Source organism: Nannobrachium achirus, assembly GCF_963921795.1.
Source record: "Nannobrachium achirus genome assembly, chromosome: 14".
Classification (NCBI taxonomy): Eukaryota; Metazoa; Chordata; class Actinopteri; order Myctophiformes; family Myctophidae; genus Nannobrachium; species Nannobrachium achirus.
In genome coordinates this window covers 40,914,298-40,931,214 of record NC_137821.1, presented here as the reverse complement: position 1 = coordinate 40,931,214, position 16,917 = coordinate 40,914,298, and the positions used below count along the sequence as shown (strand labels likewise).

General features: G+C 41.8%; 1 protein-coding gene across 1 annotated transcript in view; it reads right to left on the bottom strand.

Moving 5' to 3' along the window:
• The window catches only part of intu (inturned planar cell polarity protein), a 43,624-nt gene extending 28,814 nt beyond the window's left edge, over window positions 1–14,810 (bottom strand). Inside the window, exons 1-4 of the mRNA XM_080741828.1 lie at window positions 14,489–14,810; window positions 9,974–10,394; window positions 9,334–9,553; window positions 8,323–8,408 (exon numbers count right to left, since the gene is read on the bottom strand). Coding sequence (XP_080597954.1) covers window positions 8,323–8,408; window positions 9,334–9,553; window positions 9,974–10,394; window positions 14,489–14,571 — 810 coding nt within the window. The 5' untranslated portion in view covers window positions 14,572–14,810. The remainder of the gene's footprint in view (window positions 1–8,322; window positions 8,409–9,333; window positions 9,554–9,973; window positions 10,395–14,488) is intronic.
• Between the last annotated feature and the right edge of the window lie 2,107 nt (window positions 14,811–16,917).

The following is a 16,917-nucleotide window of genomic DNA, read 5'->3' as shown; positions in this document are numbered from 1 at the left end:
TCAAATATTTGCTTCTGGGGGTGGTCCCTGGAACAGCATATTTTGAGATGGGTGTCCGCGGCCAAATACATGTAATTTTGGGGGTCCTTGACATGAAAATGTTTGAGGACCACTGATTTAGAAGGATTTAGATGACAATTATAGAATCGAGTCAAAGATATTCAAAGACTTGCCCAAATGTTCAAGATCTTTCTCTCTGTGCCGCGCTGTGAGCTTGCATATCTGCTATTTTTCAATAGTTAAAGCATTAAATAATTTAGGCCTAAATGTAAAGGGATAGTTCACCCCCAAATATATTTTTTTCTATTGATTACTAACCCCATGGAGACTTCTATTTATTTTGTTTTCGCGCAGGTAATTTAGGGGGTACGCAGATGCCCCCCCAAAAAGAAAAATATAAGTAGGAGGGAGAAAAAACATTTACAGTTATGTTTAATGATGACACATGGAGAAACACATGATAGTTGCTAACCCAAATTACATGGTACCATAAGCAGGCAACTGGGATGTATTTGAAAGTTGGCACCGTTTGAAACTCTATTTCCATTTCTTATTTGTGATTTTATATTCTTGAAATGGGGGTTATATAATGTTGTTGTCGGGTAAAGGGGTACTTGGATTCAGAAATCAGGGAAAGGGGTACTCGAGCCAAAAAAGACTGAGAAACACTGCCCTAAGCTATTAATTTGATGACCAGCAGTGGTTCCCTCCCTGTGGAGACACAAAGAGCCTGCTTTAGAGAGACAAAGAATCTCTTCAAATTATTGGCTTAGCCGCGGCTTTCTGTGTGTATAACACTTTTTTATGTGTTTTATACATTTTATAAACTTTCAAAACGATGATGGCCAATGTTCATGATAATGGAAAATAAATAAATATAACATATACATATCGTATCGATATTGTGAATTGTTTGTGTCGTATCGTGAAACGTGTGTATCGCGAAGCCCACACATTCATTTCACACACCGATGGGCAGAGACAGCCATGCTCACCACCAACCTGCACATCGGAATTGTGCACGTTAAGAAGTTGGCGTTAGAGAGAGAGAGAGAGAGAGGAGAGAAGGAGATAAAAATAGAAGATAGAGTTTGAGGGGAGCGAGAGTTGTGAGTTGTTGAAGAAAAGGAATATGATAAAGAGGAGGGACAGAGAGGAGGAGGAGAATGTGGAAAATGAAGCATAAGAGAGAGAGAGAGAGAGAAGAGAGAGAGAGAGAGAGAGAGAGAGAGAGAGAGAGAGAGAGAGAGAGAGAGAGAAAGGCACTTATCCAGCGACCACAAGATGTGCTGTCCAACATTGTACAGTAGATGATGCGTACTGTTTTCTGTGCCGCTGGCCCCGGGAACCAAGTTTCCCCAGGCAGGCACAAACAATTCTGTATTGTATCATCATGATCATCATCATCATCATCATCATCACTATTTCCACTGCAGCCCTGTCATCCAAAACAGCTTTCATTCATCTTAAACACGGCTGTGGTTTTGGCAGAAGGTACTCGGCGCGTCTCTGGATAACTGCACTTGGCACGGGATGATAGCAGTTTGACAGTCATCACGCAGCCAATATTCATTCACCTAATCCAGCCTGTTATAGTGTTACTTCCAGGGTGGGATATTACCACCGCCGCCATCAGGCCACCACCCAGATCCCACCATCCATCAAACGCCGGGGGGTCTGCCGTCGAAGCAACCAGTTTGGATATTCTATTTTATGTAACCACTCAAGCCCCTATATTCTTCACCGCACGACACATGGTGAATATAGCCGATCTACAGTATGTGTGGCGATGCGAGATTGTAGATATTTTGACCTTTTGTGACGATATAAAGTCATGCTTGAAATAGGGTGAGAGTGAATAAAAACCACACTTGGCTGGCGAAACGGTAAAGGAACTGGCTGGTGACTTTCGGTACGCATCAGCCGCATGTGGTCGTTGGACGGGAAAGAAAAGTTTTAATTTCCTGTCTTTGGTTATGACAGTTATGCGTTCCTTCCGGAGACTCTGTCCTTCTCAAGGTTTTGGTTGGGCGGCTCGTAGGAAAACAAAGAGCTTTGCTCGTGTGTGCCATGCCTCCGAAAGGGGAAAGGTCCCACCCTCGTGCCTTCATTCACATCCACTCAAAAATGAAAAGGTGGAAGAGAGAACGGTTTATGTTGGAGAGTGAAAGTGAGACCAACATCCAGCCCTAACCACAAAATGAGAAAAAGCAGGCGTCTGTGTGTGTGTGTGTGTGTGTAGTGTGTACACGTGCATGCGTGTGTCTAAATTGAAACCAGATTGCCTCGGGCCCCAAGAAACAGTGGCAAGACAACAGAGAAGCCATCTTATGTCGTTCTCTTTAGCGTTCTTGTACCGTAGTGTAGTTTCCCTTTTCCATTCCTTGTTACTGTTAATTTGCACAGACGTAGGTCCACACTGGTGGAAAATTAAAGCCATCGGTAGACGGAAATCCAGCACGCTGCTCGCACGCGGAAACTCTTCCAGTGGAGATGAACAACAGAAGCAAAAGGTGAAGGACGGTCTGCTGGGTCTACAAATAGGTGTTTCATTAAATAGTACGTAAGATTACATAACAGTATGGAGTGCATAGGCACAGGCCTCATGTGCAGTTAGATTTACTGTATATATAAAAGATTTAAATAATTTATATTTAAAAATATATATAATACAATATTCACACTTCATTATGCTCATGCTATATTCAATCAACAATACCAATCCAACAGGATAATTCACTTGACTTGAAGTTTCATACACCACACGCACGCACGCACGCGCGCACACACACACACACACACACACACAGAATCTATTTCTTCACACATGGTGCAGACTTACTTGGCGCTGAAACTTGTCATCACTGGAGGGGCCTATTGAGGAGCTGAGTTGATATTAATTAAAGGAAATCAGAACCAGAGTGTGCATGTTAGTCTGGCCTCGGATACGGGGGACAGCTATGGACAAAAAGAACTCTCACCCTCGCGTTGATTCTGGCCATGTGGTTATTCGAGACACTTTTATTTTAAATAGCAGATCTACAAGCTAACAACACCTACTGTATCCTATAGTGAGGAGCCCTGGGCCTTGAGCCAGGCAGATTTCTACTTTGTACGCAAACCGCTGCAGGTGGAACGTGCATAATCTATAAGTCTGATACTAAATTATTGATAATAAATATAGCCAGTATTATCTTGTGCATAAAGTGCTGCTGTTGTTACAGTCTTGCCAACATGCCGACATTCCTCTGTCTACGCGTACCTGTACGAGCGAGTGACAAATAAAACCCTGTTGATTCGTAATTCTCCTGAACGTACACTCATACCAAATCAAACACCATCACCACACGGCACAAGCCGACGTGACGTGCATGTGGTAATCCTTACTCCAAGGGGGGACAGGTGGGTTTGCTCTGCTATTCTGACACACCAATTACACATTGTCAGTGTGCCTTTGCAGGCTGCCAGCTGAGCCAGCCAGCCGCCATGGCTACACTAAACCACGGCAGCCACTCATGTCGCGTGACACTCCGTTGCGGCTGTGGTGTGTATACAGAGCCAGCAATGGGGCCAATGGTTTTAGGCGCGCACACAAGCAGTGGTGTAACTAAGTACAATTTAGCTGTACTTTTACTTTACTGGAGTATTTCCAATTTTCAGTACTTTTACTTCTACTCCGCCACATCTCAGAGGCAAATATTGTACTTTTACTCCACTACAATTATTTAAAACTAGTTACTAGTTACTTTGATTATTATTTTTGATTATTACACAACTTACATTAACCACTTCAGCTAATGCTATATAATACATTTTGGCCATTTAAAAATAGCCGATCTACAAGCTCACAATTGTGAGCTTGTAGATCTACTATTTTCAAAAGACCATTTTACATTGAAAACTTGAGAAACGGGAGATTCTGCATAATGAGTACTTTCTACTTTTGGTACTTTAAGTACATTTTTATATCAATACTGCACTTTTATCCAAGTACATTTTGCGTTCCAGACTTTTACATAGATTAGATTATTTTATTTCTACATTGCAGTATTGATGCTTTTACCCAAGTACAAAGTGTGAGTACTTTTTCCACCGCGGCCAAAAAGGGTTCTACTGCACATGACATGCGGTATCAGCGACTCTATCAAGTACTGTAGTAACTCCGCAGCTTCAAAGCAACGCAGATGTTCCACATTTCAGTTCAACCCCAACTGGCAACAGTGTAATGTTATTCTGTAGTAAAAAAGGGATTCAAATGATGAGAGAGAATACCACAAGTCGCTTCTGGGTGTTTGATATCTAACATATGACAGTCAGGGGACGCTGCTACCCGAAGCTGCCTTGCCGCGCTGTATAAGTCTGTAAATTTATTTTAGGACAGGGTGGCCCCGGCGGGAAACCAGCCCACAACCCCTGGCAGTGTTTAGTGCTGCTCTTCCCACTGAGCTACAGTACACTACACACAACCTATCACACATAACAAAATGTTAAAAAGCCATATCTGCTGGCAATTATCTGCCTCTACTGGAACGTTGTATATTTATAATCCAAGTATCGCTCTCTCCAGATTCTCCTAAGTAACTCCAGGCCTGTCAGCAGCGGCAACCACAGGCGAACGGCCTTTCCTGCAGGCGCCGAACCCAGGGCCGCCGGCAAATTTGACCCAATTTTAGGCCTGTTATCTCAATAAGTAGCCCGTCTGTCATTCAATGTTAGATGAAATACATAAAGGTTTCCTGTGTTAATAAGCCGAAAAGCTTACTAGGATCTCCTTTTAGTTGACCTTGTACCAGTCATGAAACTGTACCTTTTCCTATGCAAACTTCTAATAGTCTTCAATCAATCAATCAATCAATCAATCAATCAATCAATCAATCAATCCATTGGTACCTTTTCAGACAGCGTCAGTTGTGAAATCTGAGCAAACCAGAGAAAAGTGAGAAAATGTCTGCCATTATGCTCTCGACAAAAAAGAAAGAAAGAAAGAAAGAAAGAAAGAAAAAAGGATCCAAAATCCATTCCCACTTTTTCAAAGAGCCATTAAATCGGCTGCGCAGACGAATTGTTCTGCATGAGGGCATGACCAGACGTGAAAGAAATGTTAGAAAATTGCCAAAATGGCCAAACCATGGATTTTGTAAATCACTGGGTAGGGTTAAGAGGCTGAGCGAGCTAACGGCAGCAATTTCGCTTGTCATAAATAACAGGGACGTGGTCAGACTGGCGTATGTGTGCCCTCGTTGGAATTCCATCACGTTGATGTCAGTGATTTAGGATTCACACATGGTGGGCACACGGTGGTGGAAAAAGTACTCCGATATTTGACTTACTAAAAGTGTCAATTCCACAATGTAGAAATAATCTGTTAGGGTGCACACACACCAAAATACCTAGAGTGGTATCCGCCAATGCATTTCAATGAGAATGGAGCGTTTTTTTGCAGAAATCCTCTACTGGCAAAAACGCTAATTTCTCATTGAAATGCATTGGCGGATTCCACTCTAGGTATTTTGGTGTGTGGGCACCCCTTAGGCTGCACCCAAAACAAATTACCTATGAGGGTGGATTCCCCATTCCGCCAATGCATTTCAATGGGAAAGGAGCGGTTTCATGCCAGAAGAGGATTTCTGCAAAAAAACGCTCCATTCTCATTGAAATACATTGGCAGAATGGGGAATCCACTCTCATAGGTACTTTGGTGTGGGTGCAGCCTTACAAGTTAAATTACCAAGAGTAGAAAGTACTCAATATGCAGAATGTCCCAATTCACATGTTTTTAAATGTATAAATTGTTTAAATGTCTTCATTGTTTTGTCTTTAGAACATAGCAGATCTTAGATCAGCTATTTTCAAATGGACTTGTAATAATATTCAAAGTAGTAACTAAAGTTTTTAAATAATTGTAGTGGAGGAAAAGTACAATATTTGCCTCTGAGATGTAGTGGAGTGGAAGTAATAGTGCTGAAAACTGGAAATACTCCAGTAAAGTAAAAAATCCTCTATTTACTGTAGTTACTTAGTTGACACCGATGGTTCTCAAACTTTTCAGGCCGCAGCCCCCAAAATAATCATATTTGAACTGGGGAACCCCCAACCCTGACTAGCACTATAAGGGCTGAGGCATTACATTTTGTATATCACAGTTCTATTGTGAAAATAGCAGATCTACATGCTCACAACGCCTCGCAACGCGAGACGTTTCACATTACAATGTTTCACATTAAGCTAATCATCTGGAGACCCCCAAAAATAATTTGGGGACACCCCTGGGGGTCCCGACCCGCTGGTTGAGAACCACTGCTTTGGACCACTGGTGGGTACGCCACACACTTACTTACGCATGCATGCACGCACACACGCACGCACACACGCACGCACGCACTCCATCTTGCTCTGTCTCATGCACAGACACAAAATGGGCCGGCAAAAGGGCAAAGTGGTCCCTTTGATACTAATAATGGCTACTGTCTGCATTCCAGCTGGAAGGGCAGATACAAACGTACATAGTAACTAGAGCCTGCACAGCTCCCTGCAAATAATGCCTACTATTTCTACTAGCCTGGCTTCTCTATAGGGCATAGCAGTGGGCGTGTTTTTTCTGGTGCCACTAAAAGAAATCTGCCATTCATTTTTCGCATAGAGATTTACAAAAAATCACACCCAATGTGAAGTGAGAAAAAAACATTTTTAAAACGTTTTTACAAATGATCGAAACTGGCAGATCTAGAAGCTGTGCGCTTGTAGATTGGCTATTTTCACTGTCCGTCCCACGACAAAGCATAATATAGAACAGAATGGGTTATATGAGGAGTCCGAGTGACAATGTAGATAATGTGAAGTGTCATTTGTTTTCAAATACTTTCTGGTTTGTCTAAAATATCCTGTCATTATTGTATTGTTCTATGAGGCAAACTCCAACAACCATTTCATTCACTCGGGTTACTCGCTAAAGCTATCTGTCCCATATTTGCGTAATGATGATGATGATACATGATGATGGCAACCACTTAATGGGAGATATAAGCCACACAGAATAACCCTTCAGTCAGCAGGACAACTTTACTTCAACTCCTTGCGGGCCACAAATCCTGACTGAACCACCTCAGCGGCTGTGGCTCCTTGTATTTGTTTCCCAAAATCTCCCTCTGTGTTTTCCCTACAGTGTGTAATTTGCTTTCTGGCTGCATGTTCTAATCAGCTGAGCCCTCTGTCCCCACCGCAAAATGGCCGTCTTCCTGTGGGTCTGAGAAAGAAAAAGTCGCTCCGCGGTCCGATCTCGCTCCGCCACGAACACCATCAACCCCCAGCCACACTCTATCATTTACAAATTCCTGACGTTTTGACGGTCTGCTTTTTCGGATGAAAAAAAAGGAACGGAGACTCGATTTAGGGTGAAACTGGCTTTTTTAGCGACCGATCAAAAGCGTAGTTTCTCAGTAATTGATGGTTTCCTAATGACGAAAGGCGCTGATTGGCACTTTTTTGTACACATTTCTTTTGACAGCCATGGTAGAAGCAAGCACAGCGACAGAAAGCCACTTAATGTCTATATCCGGTCATCCGGTTTATACTGTAGTGAGTGTGCGACAGGCCAAGATTCTGGAGACCTAAATACTACCTTGTGGATTTGGGAATCAAATCCAATGTGGAAAATTCAAGGCTCTCCCAAGGGACAGACATAACATACTCAGATGGTAGACCGGTGGTTAAAAAAGCAGTTACAGTTAGACATTATGAACTTTTTTTTTAATATGTGGTAGAAATAAAAAATAAAAAGGCCTATTGCTGAACAAAACAGACAAACAAAATATGGTATATTAATAAAGTGATTGTTATTTTAAATTGTGATACATCTAATTCTGCACATTGCTTTTTTTCTACCTCATTTATTTTGCAGTGCTATAACCACATGAACTCCAGCATCCCTATTCTGGGCATGTTATAATTGTCAAATATTTGTCAACATATGAACAATCTGCAAAAAAAACTATTTGATATGAAGTCACAAAAAGAAACAGCAGTAAACGGGATAAGACATGAAGTGGTAGTGTTAATTGTTTAAATATTTGAATATAATTATATTTATTCCCATGCAAATGGATCTGTGAGATACTGCACAAAAGCAGAATACCTTGTTTGACAAACGTTTAAAATACAATTTATTCTGACTCTTTGCATTTTAGAAATGGTCAAAATAGCATATAATTGTTTTGATGATTTTGTTTGCATTCCAAGAGAGGAGTGGAATTGCAGCACATTGTTAGCTTGGAAATCAAGTGACACTATTGACCATTACAGTAAGCCTCGTTTCCACGCACTCACCTGCGTTGGTCCTGGAATGCAGGAGAGAACCCTCTCTATGTTCTCTGAGGTCACATCCACATCGTCCACCGCTATGAGCACATCACCTGAAGACACAAAGACAGTCACGTCACCTGATGACGTACAGTAGGTGGTAAGGCCATTCAAAAACAATGGAGGCCAGAAGGTTTTACACAAAACAAGTAACGTATTATAAAATCTACAGTTCATGATGTGCCTCCTTTCTGACTGACTAGTTCACAGAATTCACCTCATGTAAATCCTTATATTCTTTTATAAGAATCTGCTCAACATATCAGCAAATTTGGTTATCAAATATTTATGTGATCTTTCTAGTTGCATGATCTTGCTTCATAAATCTCCCATCATGTCTTCAAGTCAGAAAGGATTTGACAAAATAGCTAGGATAACAGCCAGATGTGTTTGTGCATTATAATGAGCAAACACAAACAGACTTTAATGGACTTATTTGTCCATTAAAGGCAGGCTTTACCTGCAAGCGGGCAGACAGGCATACCACCATCTCTGTACACAGAGCTATTTCAGGTATTTGACTGCTCTAATTGTTAAAGCATGGAGCAGTGCGGTATAAAAGCTGCATTACACAGTAACTTGAGTGGGTAGTCATTTTGTGGCAAAACACAAGTGGCATTCCTTTGTCTGCTTAGAACAACTGCACAATGATTAGCCCAGATAGCAGAAAATCACTTCAGTATATGCCTGACTCAAACAGACAGCCATGAAGACTAACCATTTCAATTGCACCAGAATAGAAAGAAAAGACACAATGTACGTGATTTCAGTGGGAGTAAATAGAAAGAAAAGCCACACATATGAATGGCTTATATGGTACATTATTATTGGCCTAAGTTCATGGCCCTTGCTCAAAACCAATCCAAGTGGTTCAAGAGCTCATAATTAACCAAAAGTATATGGTGCCTGTAATCATTTCTCATCTTGAATGTTTGCTCAGCAAACATCAACATCAGTTGCAGATCCACGCAGCCTCACCAATGAGGATGTGGCCACACTTGATGGCGGGACTGTTAGGAACCAGTCCGTGAACGGCCAGGCGCTCCTCCCTACGGCTCCCCGAGGGGAGGTCTCCTACCGGGCCTCTGATCCAGGAGGGCCGATGCACCACCCCGAGCAACGCCTCCAGCAGGCCTCCCCTGTCGGGCGGCGGCGAGGAGGCGCCTCCGAGGCGCTTGGGGTTGAGGTAGACGCACACCTAGGGATGGGATGACAAATTCATATCACGATTATTGTGACCAAAGACATTGCGGTTTACGATGTTATCGCGATAATCAAAATATCCCCAACACCCATTATCTTGGGCCGGGACATTTGCCAAAAAATAGCCGATCTGCGACGCGTTGTGAGCTTGTAGATCGGCTATTTTTTGGCAAAGAGATTTGGTAGAGAGTGAAAAACAAAAGACTGTATCAAGTATGTATATTATAAGTACATTTTACCAATGGAGGGTTTAAATGGTACTGGATATGCAGCTCGGCAAATAAAAGGTGAATTGATCACAGTGCATGACGGAGGACGATTTCACGATAAATTAAATCTCTGCGATGCGATTATCGTGAGTGTTTTTCATCACAATAAACGATAACATCGCTTATCGTCCCATCCCTGCGCACACCTCCTTCAGCTGCTGCGGCTGGACCGTCACGCCCTGCCTCTGGCCCGCCTGGTTCTTCAGAATGGAGGCCGGGGTGCGCGATGACGACAGGTCCGGGCCGTCTTTGCCTTTGCCCCCGTCCTTTCCCTCTCCTCCCCTGCGTTGCGAGGGGCGCCGTTTCCTCCGCAGGATCCTGGCCAGCTTCTTCAGCTTGGGCTCCCCTCCTCCCTTCGCTCTGGAGTCGGAGCGCTGCTTCCGGTTGTTGCGCTCCGTGATGACCTCCGCCTCCTTCTCACTGAAGCGGACGTGATTGGTGGAGGCGCCCTGGCTGGCGGCGGCGGCGGCCCTGGCCAGCGCAGCCTCCTCCTCGCCCTCGCTCAGCTCCAGGTAGAAGAGCTCGCCGTTCTTCTGGACGTCGTCCAGCCATTCCGGTTCCAAGTCGCTGAGGGAAAACAAAGGCAGGCTTTGTCATAGATATAGAGAGATCGCTATTGCATGGTGTAGTGTTTAAGAACCCCCCCGTCTCTGGAATCACATGTGGGGTGCTTCCTGGTTTCCAGCGTTTGTCTCAATAAAACTACACAATATAAAGGTGATTGCCAAAATTGGTTTTGTTACAAGCTTGTAAATGACAAGAGAGAAACTCTGTTTCTCACATTACCATGAAACGTGCAAAGCTTATAGAACGTTGCCATGTAAATGTAATAATGTTTTTTAGTTTTTTTCAGAGCATCCCATCTCCTTCTGAGCACATTTTAATGTCTATCCCGAGGCACTAAACTAAGGAAAGAAAAGAACTAGGCCTCTCATTGGTTATAGAGAGAGACCAATGGAAACCCACACAGTCCAAGCAACAACCAAAAAAGAAGGGTAAAAAAGAACAAATTCAGCTGGTCTTATTTTCTTTCTTTTGGTCTTTCTAAATGAAGCCTTCGCCGAACGTGTGGTAGGCGGCTCAGAGAAACCACGTCCATAAATTCACTGAGGACCGGCGAATAGCATGCAATTATTTAAGAAGGTTAACCACCCAAATTGAAAACATTTCCCCAAAACTATGAAAAGAACGAGGGGAGGAGACCGGAGGGGACACTCCCTCTCTAGTAGGCCTATGACTCGTTTACTTTGTTACTACTACAGGCCTACTTTGTACTTTTATTTCTTGTAAAGACCAAACCTCTTTTACAACCATGTCTGTTATGTCTGCGGCTCTCTGTGTGAGCAACCCGACACGCATAATATTCTTTGCCTGAGCGAACTCGCTTCGACATGGCAGTGATTAAGTAGGCTAACTGTCATAAAAGGGCTCCACTTAACTCAACTTGACAAACACTGAAGTTATCTACATGCCATAATAGACTCATTTGCTCCAGCAACCTGCAGTGTAGCAATTTCATCAATACCATGGAGGAAACAACAGTTTGCATATCAAATTGCAGCTTCCCTGGTAGCCAAGCAACTCAGAAACGTTCATGTGGTGGACTTTACAGTAGCCTGCCTGTGTAGTTGAATTAATAAACTGGATTTTACAGCGTGTGTATTGATTGATTGAATTGATTGAAGAATTTATTAGAAGGTTGCATAGGAAAAGGTAGTTTCATGACAGTACAAATCACTGGTACAAGGTAAAAAAAAAGGAGATCTTAGTAAGCTTTTTGGCTCATTTACAGGAACCACTTTATGTATCTCATATAGCCTAATATTGAAAGACAAGCGGATAGAACACAGTACTTTGCATAGGATATCATCAATAACATCTGTGGCAACAAATCAGGCCTTCTATTAATAGATCTACTTCTACTTGTATGCATTGAGTACAAAGGGACCCCAATGCAAACAAGCCTAACAGCTTTCTTGTGGTCTGTTATCATTTTAGCTGACCTTGTATTAGTGAACTGTACTTACTTTCCTATGCAAACTTCTAATAAAGTATTCAATCAATCAATCAATCAATCAATCAATCTACTACTGCGTGAGATATCAGATGAGTACCGCATAGAGTAGTACAGTAGTAGTGTCTTACTCTGAGTAACTTGATGATGTGGATTCACTATCAGTATCACTCTCGTTGTCTTCTCTCTCCTCTTTATGACACTCGCTTTGAACAGCGCTCTCATTCTGTCTGTTGGAGGACGACATTTCTTTACAACGGCGGTTTTCGTGCACTGAAGAGGCTATGTTTTGTTCCTGAAGTGACTATAATGATGATGATCATGAAGTTTTGCGAAAGCGAGCGGTTGATGCTGTTTCCTCGCCATGTTGTTGCCGCATACGGGCTCTCTCTGGATGGACCACGTGACGTGTTTATTCTCAACGCGATTGGTCGATGACAGCGTTGCCACGGGCAACAGAGATGCTCTCCGAGCAGAGGATCTCTACGCACGTTCGAGGTGTTATGCCACATTTAGTTACCTTCTGAATTCCGTGACTATCACCGTTTGTGCTGCTTTAGTGCTTGAAATCACTTGGTTCTAGTTGGTTGATGTTTAGAAATTGTACCATATTTTCCATTTAGTGGATAGTCGACCAGCGGCGGGAACATAGGGGGCGCGTGAGTGCTTGAGCGTACTGTTATGAGAGCCCATTGATTTTTCGCCGACAATTCCTAGCACTCAGTCGTTCGCCCCAAACTGGCCAAACTGCATTCCTGGCACTCGGCCGATATCACACGTCGGCTTTGTCCCTTTCGAGGGCGTCACCCAGCGTCATAGCCCGCCTCCACATCCTGGCTGTATGTCTACTCTGTGTGATGTAGCCATGTAGCTCTACAGTATTCTACCCCCACCTCCAAAATAATTAAAAAAAAATCTCAACTGAACTGTTCTTATGCCTCATTCACATAGGGAGCAGCAAAGCTAAAGTTTTGCTTGCTTGGTCAATGTTATCTCAATGGAAACCAGCTTTAAAGATACAGGAGATACACAGAACAAAGCTTTGAAAGCTTTAAAGCTGGTTTCCATTGAGATAACATTGACCAAGCAAGCTAAACTTTAGCTTTGCTGCTCCCTATGTGAATGAGGCATTATAGTATTTTATCATGCCAGTAAAGCTCCTTTGAATTACATATAATTGATGTAGCCTAAAGCCTATTTGATTGATTGAAGGCTTTATTAGAAGTTTGCATAGGAAAATGTACAGTTTCATGACGGTACAGTTCACTGGTACAAGGTCTACTAAAATGAGATCCTGAAAAGACTAAGCTTATTTCAACAGGAAACCATTAAAGTATATCATATAACATTGAATGACACAGACGAATAGAACACAGTACTATGCAGTAGATATGTAAAGAAAAGAAAATGAGAGAGAAAAAATATATAATAAAAGAGAAAACAGTAAGTCTAAACAATCAGTAAGTATATACAAAGAAGGGGAAGGGGAAATTAAGTCACCCAGTTAAGGTTACAGGACAGTAAGAAAAATAAAAAGGACTGTTGTGTACAGCCGAGTGTCGAGAACAGTTTGAAAAAAAAAAAAACACAACACAACAAAGAATAGTAGTGCTTAACGTTTCTATAATGGATTGCAATTTTAAGTGACTTTTCTAAGCATATTGCAAACTCAAAGAACTTACAATGGTCCATTCATCCAAACATTAGGAACTACTTATCAACACAGTGCCAAAAAAATATAAATACACAAATATACAGTAGGTCTATACAGTATAGACCTAAAGCCTAGCTTTTCCTTTTTGTAGGCTTTTTATGTTATACCAATACTTTTGGACTTTTACTCAAGTAAGCATGCAAGCATTTTTAATTCAGGACTTATATTTGTAACAGAGTATTTCTATATTGTAGTGATAGGCCTGAAAATGGGGAACATATTAGCGTTGTGGGTTTTCAGTGCCCTCTAGTGGCCAAACATAGCAATGGTCATTATTATCATTTTGTCTAAGCGGCTGGCCGAGCAGGCAGGCAGGCGGGCGGGGGCGGGGGCGGGGGGGGAGGGGGGGGGGGGGCGGGGTCAAAAACGAGCACCCATTTGAATATTGAAACGTCACCGCCCCTGTAGTCGACTACACTAGCTAATAATCTATTACTTTCGTTTCGTGCAATTACGGGAATAAATGACACATTTTCTCAAAAACCTTAAAACGGTCGCCTACATCACCGAGTTTAACAGGTGACTGGTATTTAATTAAGTGCAACACACTCTGGCACGGACCACTAGAATTTGCACGTCGTGCAGTGTCATCCAAGTTGACCACTTGAATAATGCATGAATTGCAACAGAAAGCACTATGACAAAATAAGGTCGTTGCACCCTGCGCTGGGCAAACAAACACATTTGACTTTAGTTAATAGAGAGATATCTAAAATTAAAATGAATTGGATAACAAGTATAAAAGGCTAAATCTTTCACCCTTGCCCGAGTCCCCCCCACCCCCTTCACTGCACGAGGTCTTTAAATCCCCTCAAGCATTCGGCCAGTCAATTAAACTTTTACACGAGAAAGTAGACAAAACAATGCCATTCATAGCAACCATTTAAGAGCTATATTATTGATATGGCTGTAGATATAAATACACTCACTCACCTGTATAGGAGAACACTGCGTATAGAATCGAAGTCCTCCAAGTTATTAGAGAATGATGCTCCATTCGCAGAAACGCTGAACATTATTTGTCTTCTTTCATGTTGTCGCGGGGGACGAGTCGAGTGCGTTCAGTAAACATAATGCTCAAAACAAACTGCTAGTTTTCCCCAATAAATGAGCCACATGCAGACACAAACCATGAGCTCTGCTATGGGTCCAGCAAACAGGGGATTTGGCAGATTAAATTAATAAAAGTATAAAACCCCTCCTAAAGTCATCAACAATTGGTCTATAATTCCTCTGCATGTGTCCGAATGATGAAGTCCTCTCTCTCACTCTGCCTGCATCATGGATCCTCGCTCTCTCTCCTCGAAGAGGATAAAGTCCTCCTCCTGTTTCTCACGTCAATCACCCGGGACTCCGGAGTCAGACTGGACCAGAGCCAGGCTCTTTGAAAGAGAAGAAAGAAAGCAAAGCAAAGTTTGTTCGTTTGTTTGAGTTGAGTTGAGTACTTCTCCAGACTGGAGCATGCAGAGCACACTGCTTTGATTGAGGACATTCATTTCATTCAGCCCGGCCGAACTGCTCTCTCTCATTGTGCAGGTGGAGTAAAAAGATCGACTCCCTCCGCCTGGCTGTGAGTGTGACACAAATGCAAATAGCTTTAAACTTGTTGGCTACTTTTATCACTTTTTATCACTACTTTTGAATTTACCTACAGTATGTTTTTATTTTTTTATTTTTAAATTGTTTCCCCCTTTTTTCCTGACTATATCTACAGCATAGTACTGTGTTCTATCCGTCTGTCATTCAATGTTATATGATACTTCAATGGTTTCCTATGCAAATAAGCTTAGTCTTTTCTAGGATCTCCTTTTAGTAGGCCTAGACCTTGTACCAGTGAACTGTACCGTCATGAAACTGTACTTTTTCCTATGCAAACTTCTTCTAATAAAGTCTTCAATCAATCAATCAATCAATCAATCAATCAATCAATAGCAATATAGGCCAGACTGGGATATAGCCTGCTATGAAAAATCTATGAGGAGGGAAACTTTCATATTTTTAGATAGCCTACCGGTAAATGTTGAGAGAATGAGAGTTAATTCAATTAAATAGCCTAAATTGAATACAGTGATAGTGGGTTCCCTATAGATTGTATCAACTCTCTCGGCCTTATATATTTAGGCTGCTTTTAATCGATTAGGCGGGCCTACTGACTGAGAAGGCATATAATCACCCCATGGAGCATGGAGACTTGAATAAATATATTTTTTTGTTTGTTTTTGTCACATTCCTAAGACAATATAACTTGATGACCTGCAGTGGTTCCCAATGGAGACACAAAGAGTCTTCTCAATTTTTTAGACTCGGACAAAAACAAAAATATCTATGAATTTAGACTCAGAGGGGTGAGTAATAGAAATAATAATAATAGCCAAATAATTTCCCTTTAACAATAAAACAATAGTATCTTCTTTTCAAATGTAAATGTATTTATAATCCAGCTTCAACCTATAGTGCTCTAATAGCTAAGCTAATTTAATGAATGTGTAATAATTATTATAAATGTCATATACGTTACTACCCAGGGGCCACAAGGGGGTGTAGGAGATTGGAAGTTAAAATATAATTAATAAATAAATACCTACAGCCTACGAGGTAACTAGTCTATCCCATTTACGTTTCATTATTTTTCCACAGGTAATAAAGGGTAACCACTCTGATAATACCTCCTCCCTCACTGTCCCTGGAAGAGACAGAGAACGGTCATCAAAGACAACGAGCATAAGAACTGAATCAAGTCTCGTTGTCCGCTTCACGCTCAGGAAGAAGTATTTCTGACTCTTCATCGTGGTTAGCGAGACGAAACAATCTAGAAACTCATTTCTCAAGTCGAAAACTATAGAAATGATCCCTGAAAGTATAGTCTTAACTCGATACACGCTATAACACAGTATTAATACTGCGTCCCAGCCACTGTGACTCGTGGTAGGGCCTGATTTATCCTTCGTCGTACGACCGGTGCGAAAACAGCCGATCTTCAAGCTCACAACCTATCGAGGACGTGACGCGTTGTGAGCTTGAAGATCGGCTGTTTTCGCTGCGTGACACCGCCGTACGACGAATTATTAAAGGAGGATATCGCACTATTACGGTAATTTGGGGAAAAGTAACGAATATTAAAAATTAATACAGTGCGATATGCATATAAATATAACACGGCTTTTAAATTATGTGCTAAGTAAACACAATAGCCTACATTTGTTGTTGATGTAGTAATTACAACTATACACACAATCCAACATAATTATGGGCAAGTAAAAAAGGACGATGTATATAGTAGACTCAAATTTAAGAACATACCTATTTTTTAGATCATTTATAAAACTAAGATTTTTGAAATGCCCACAATGCTGCTCGGCAGC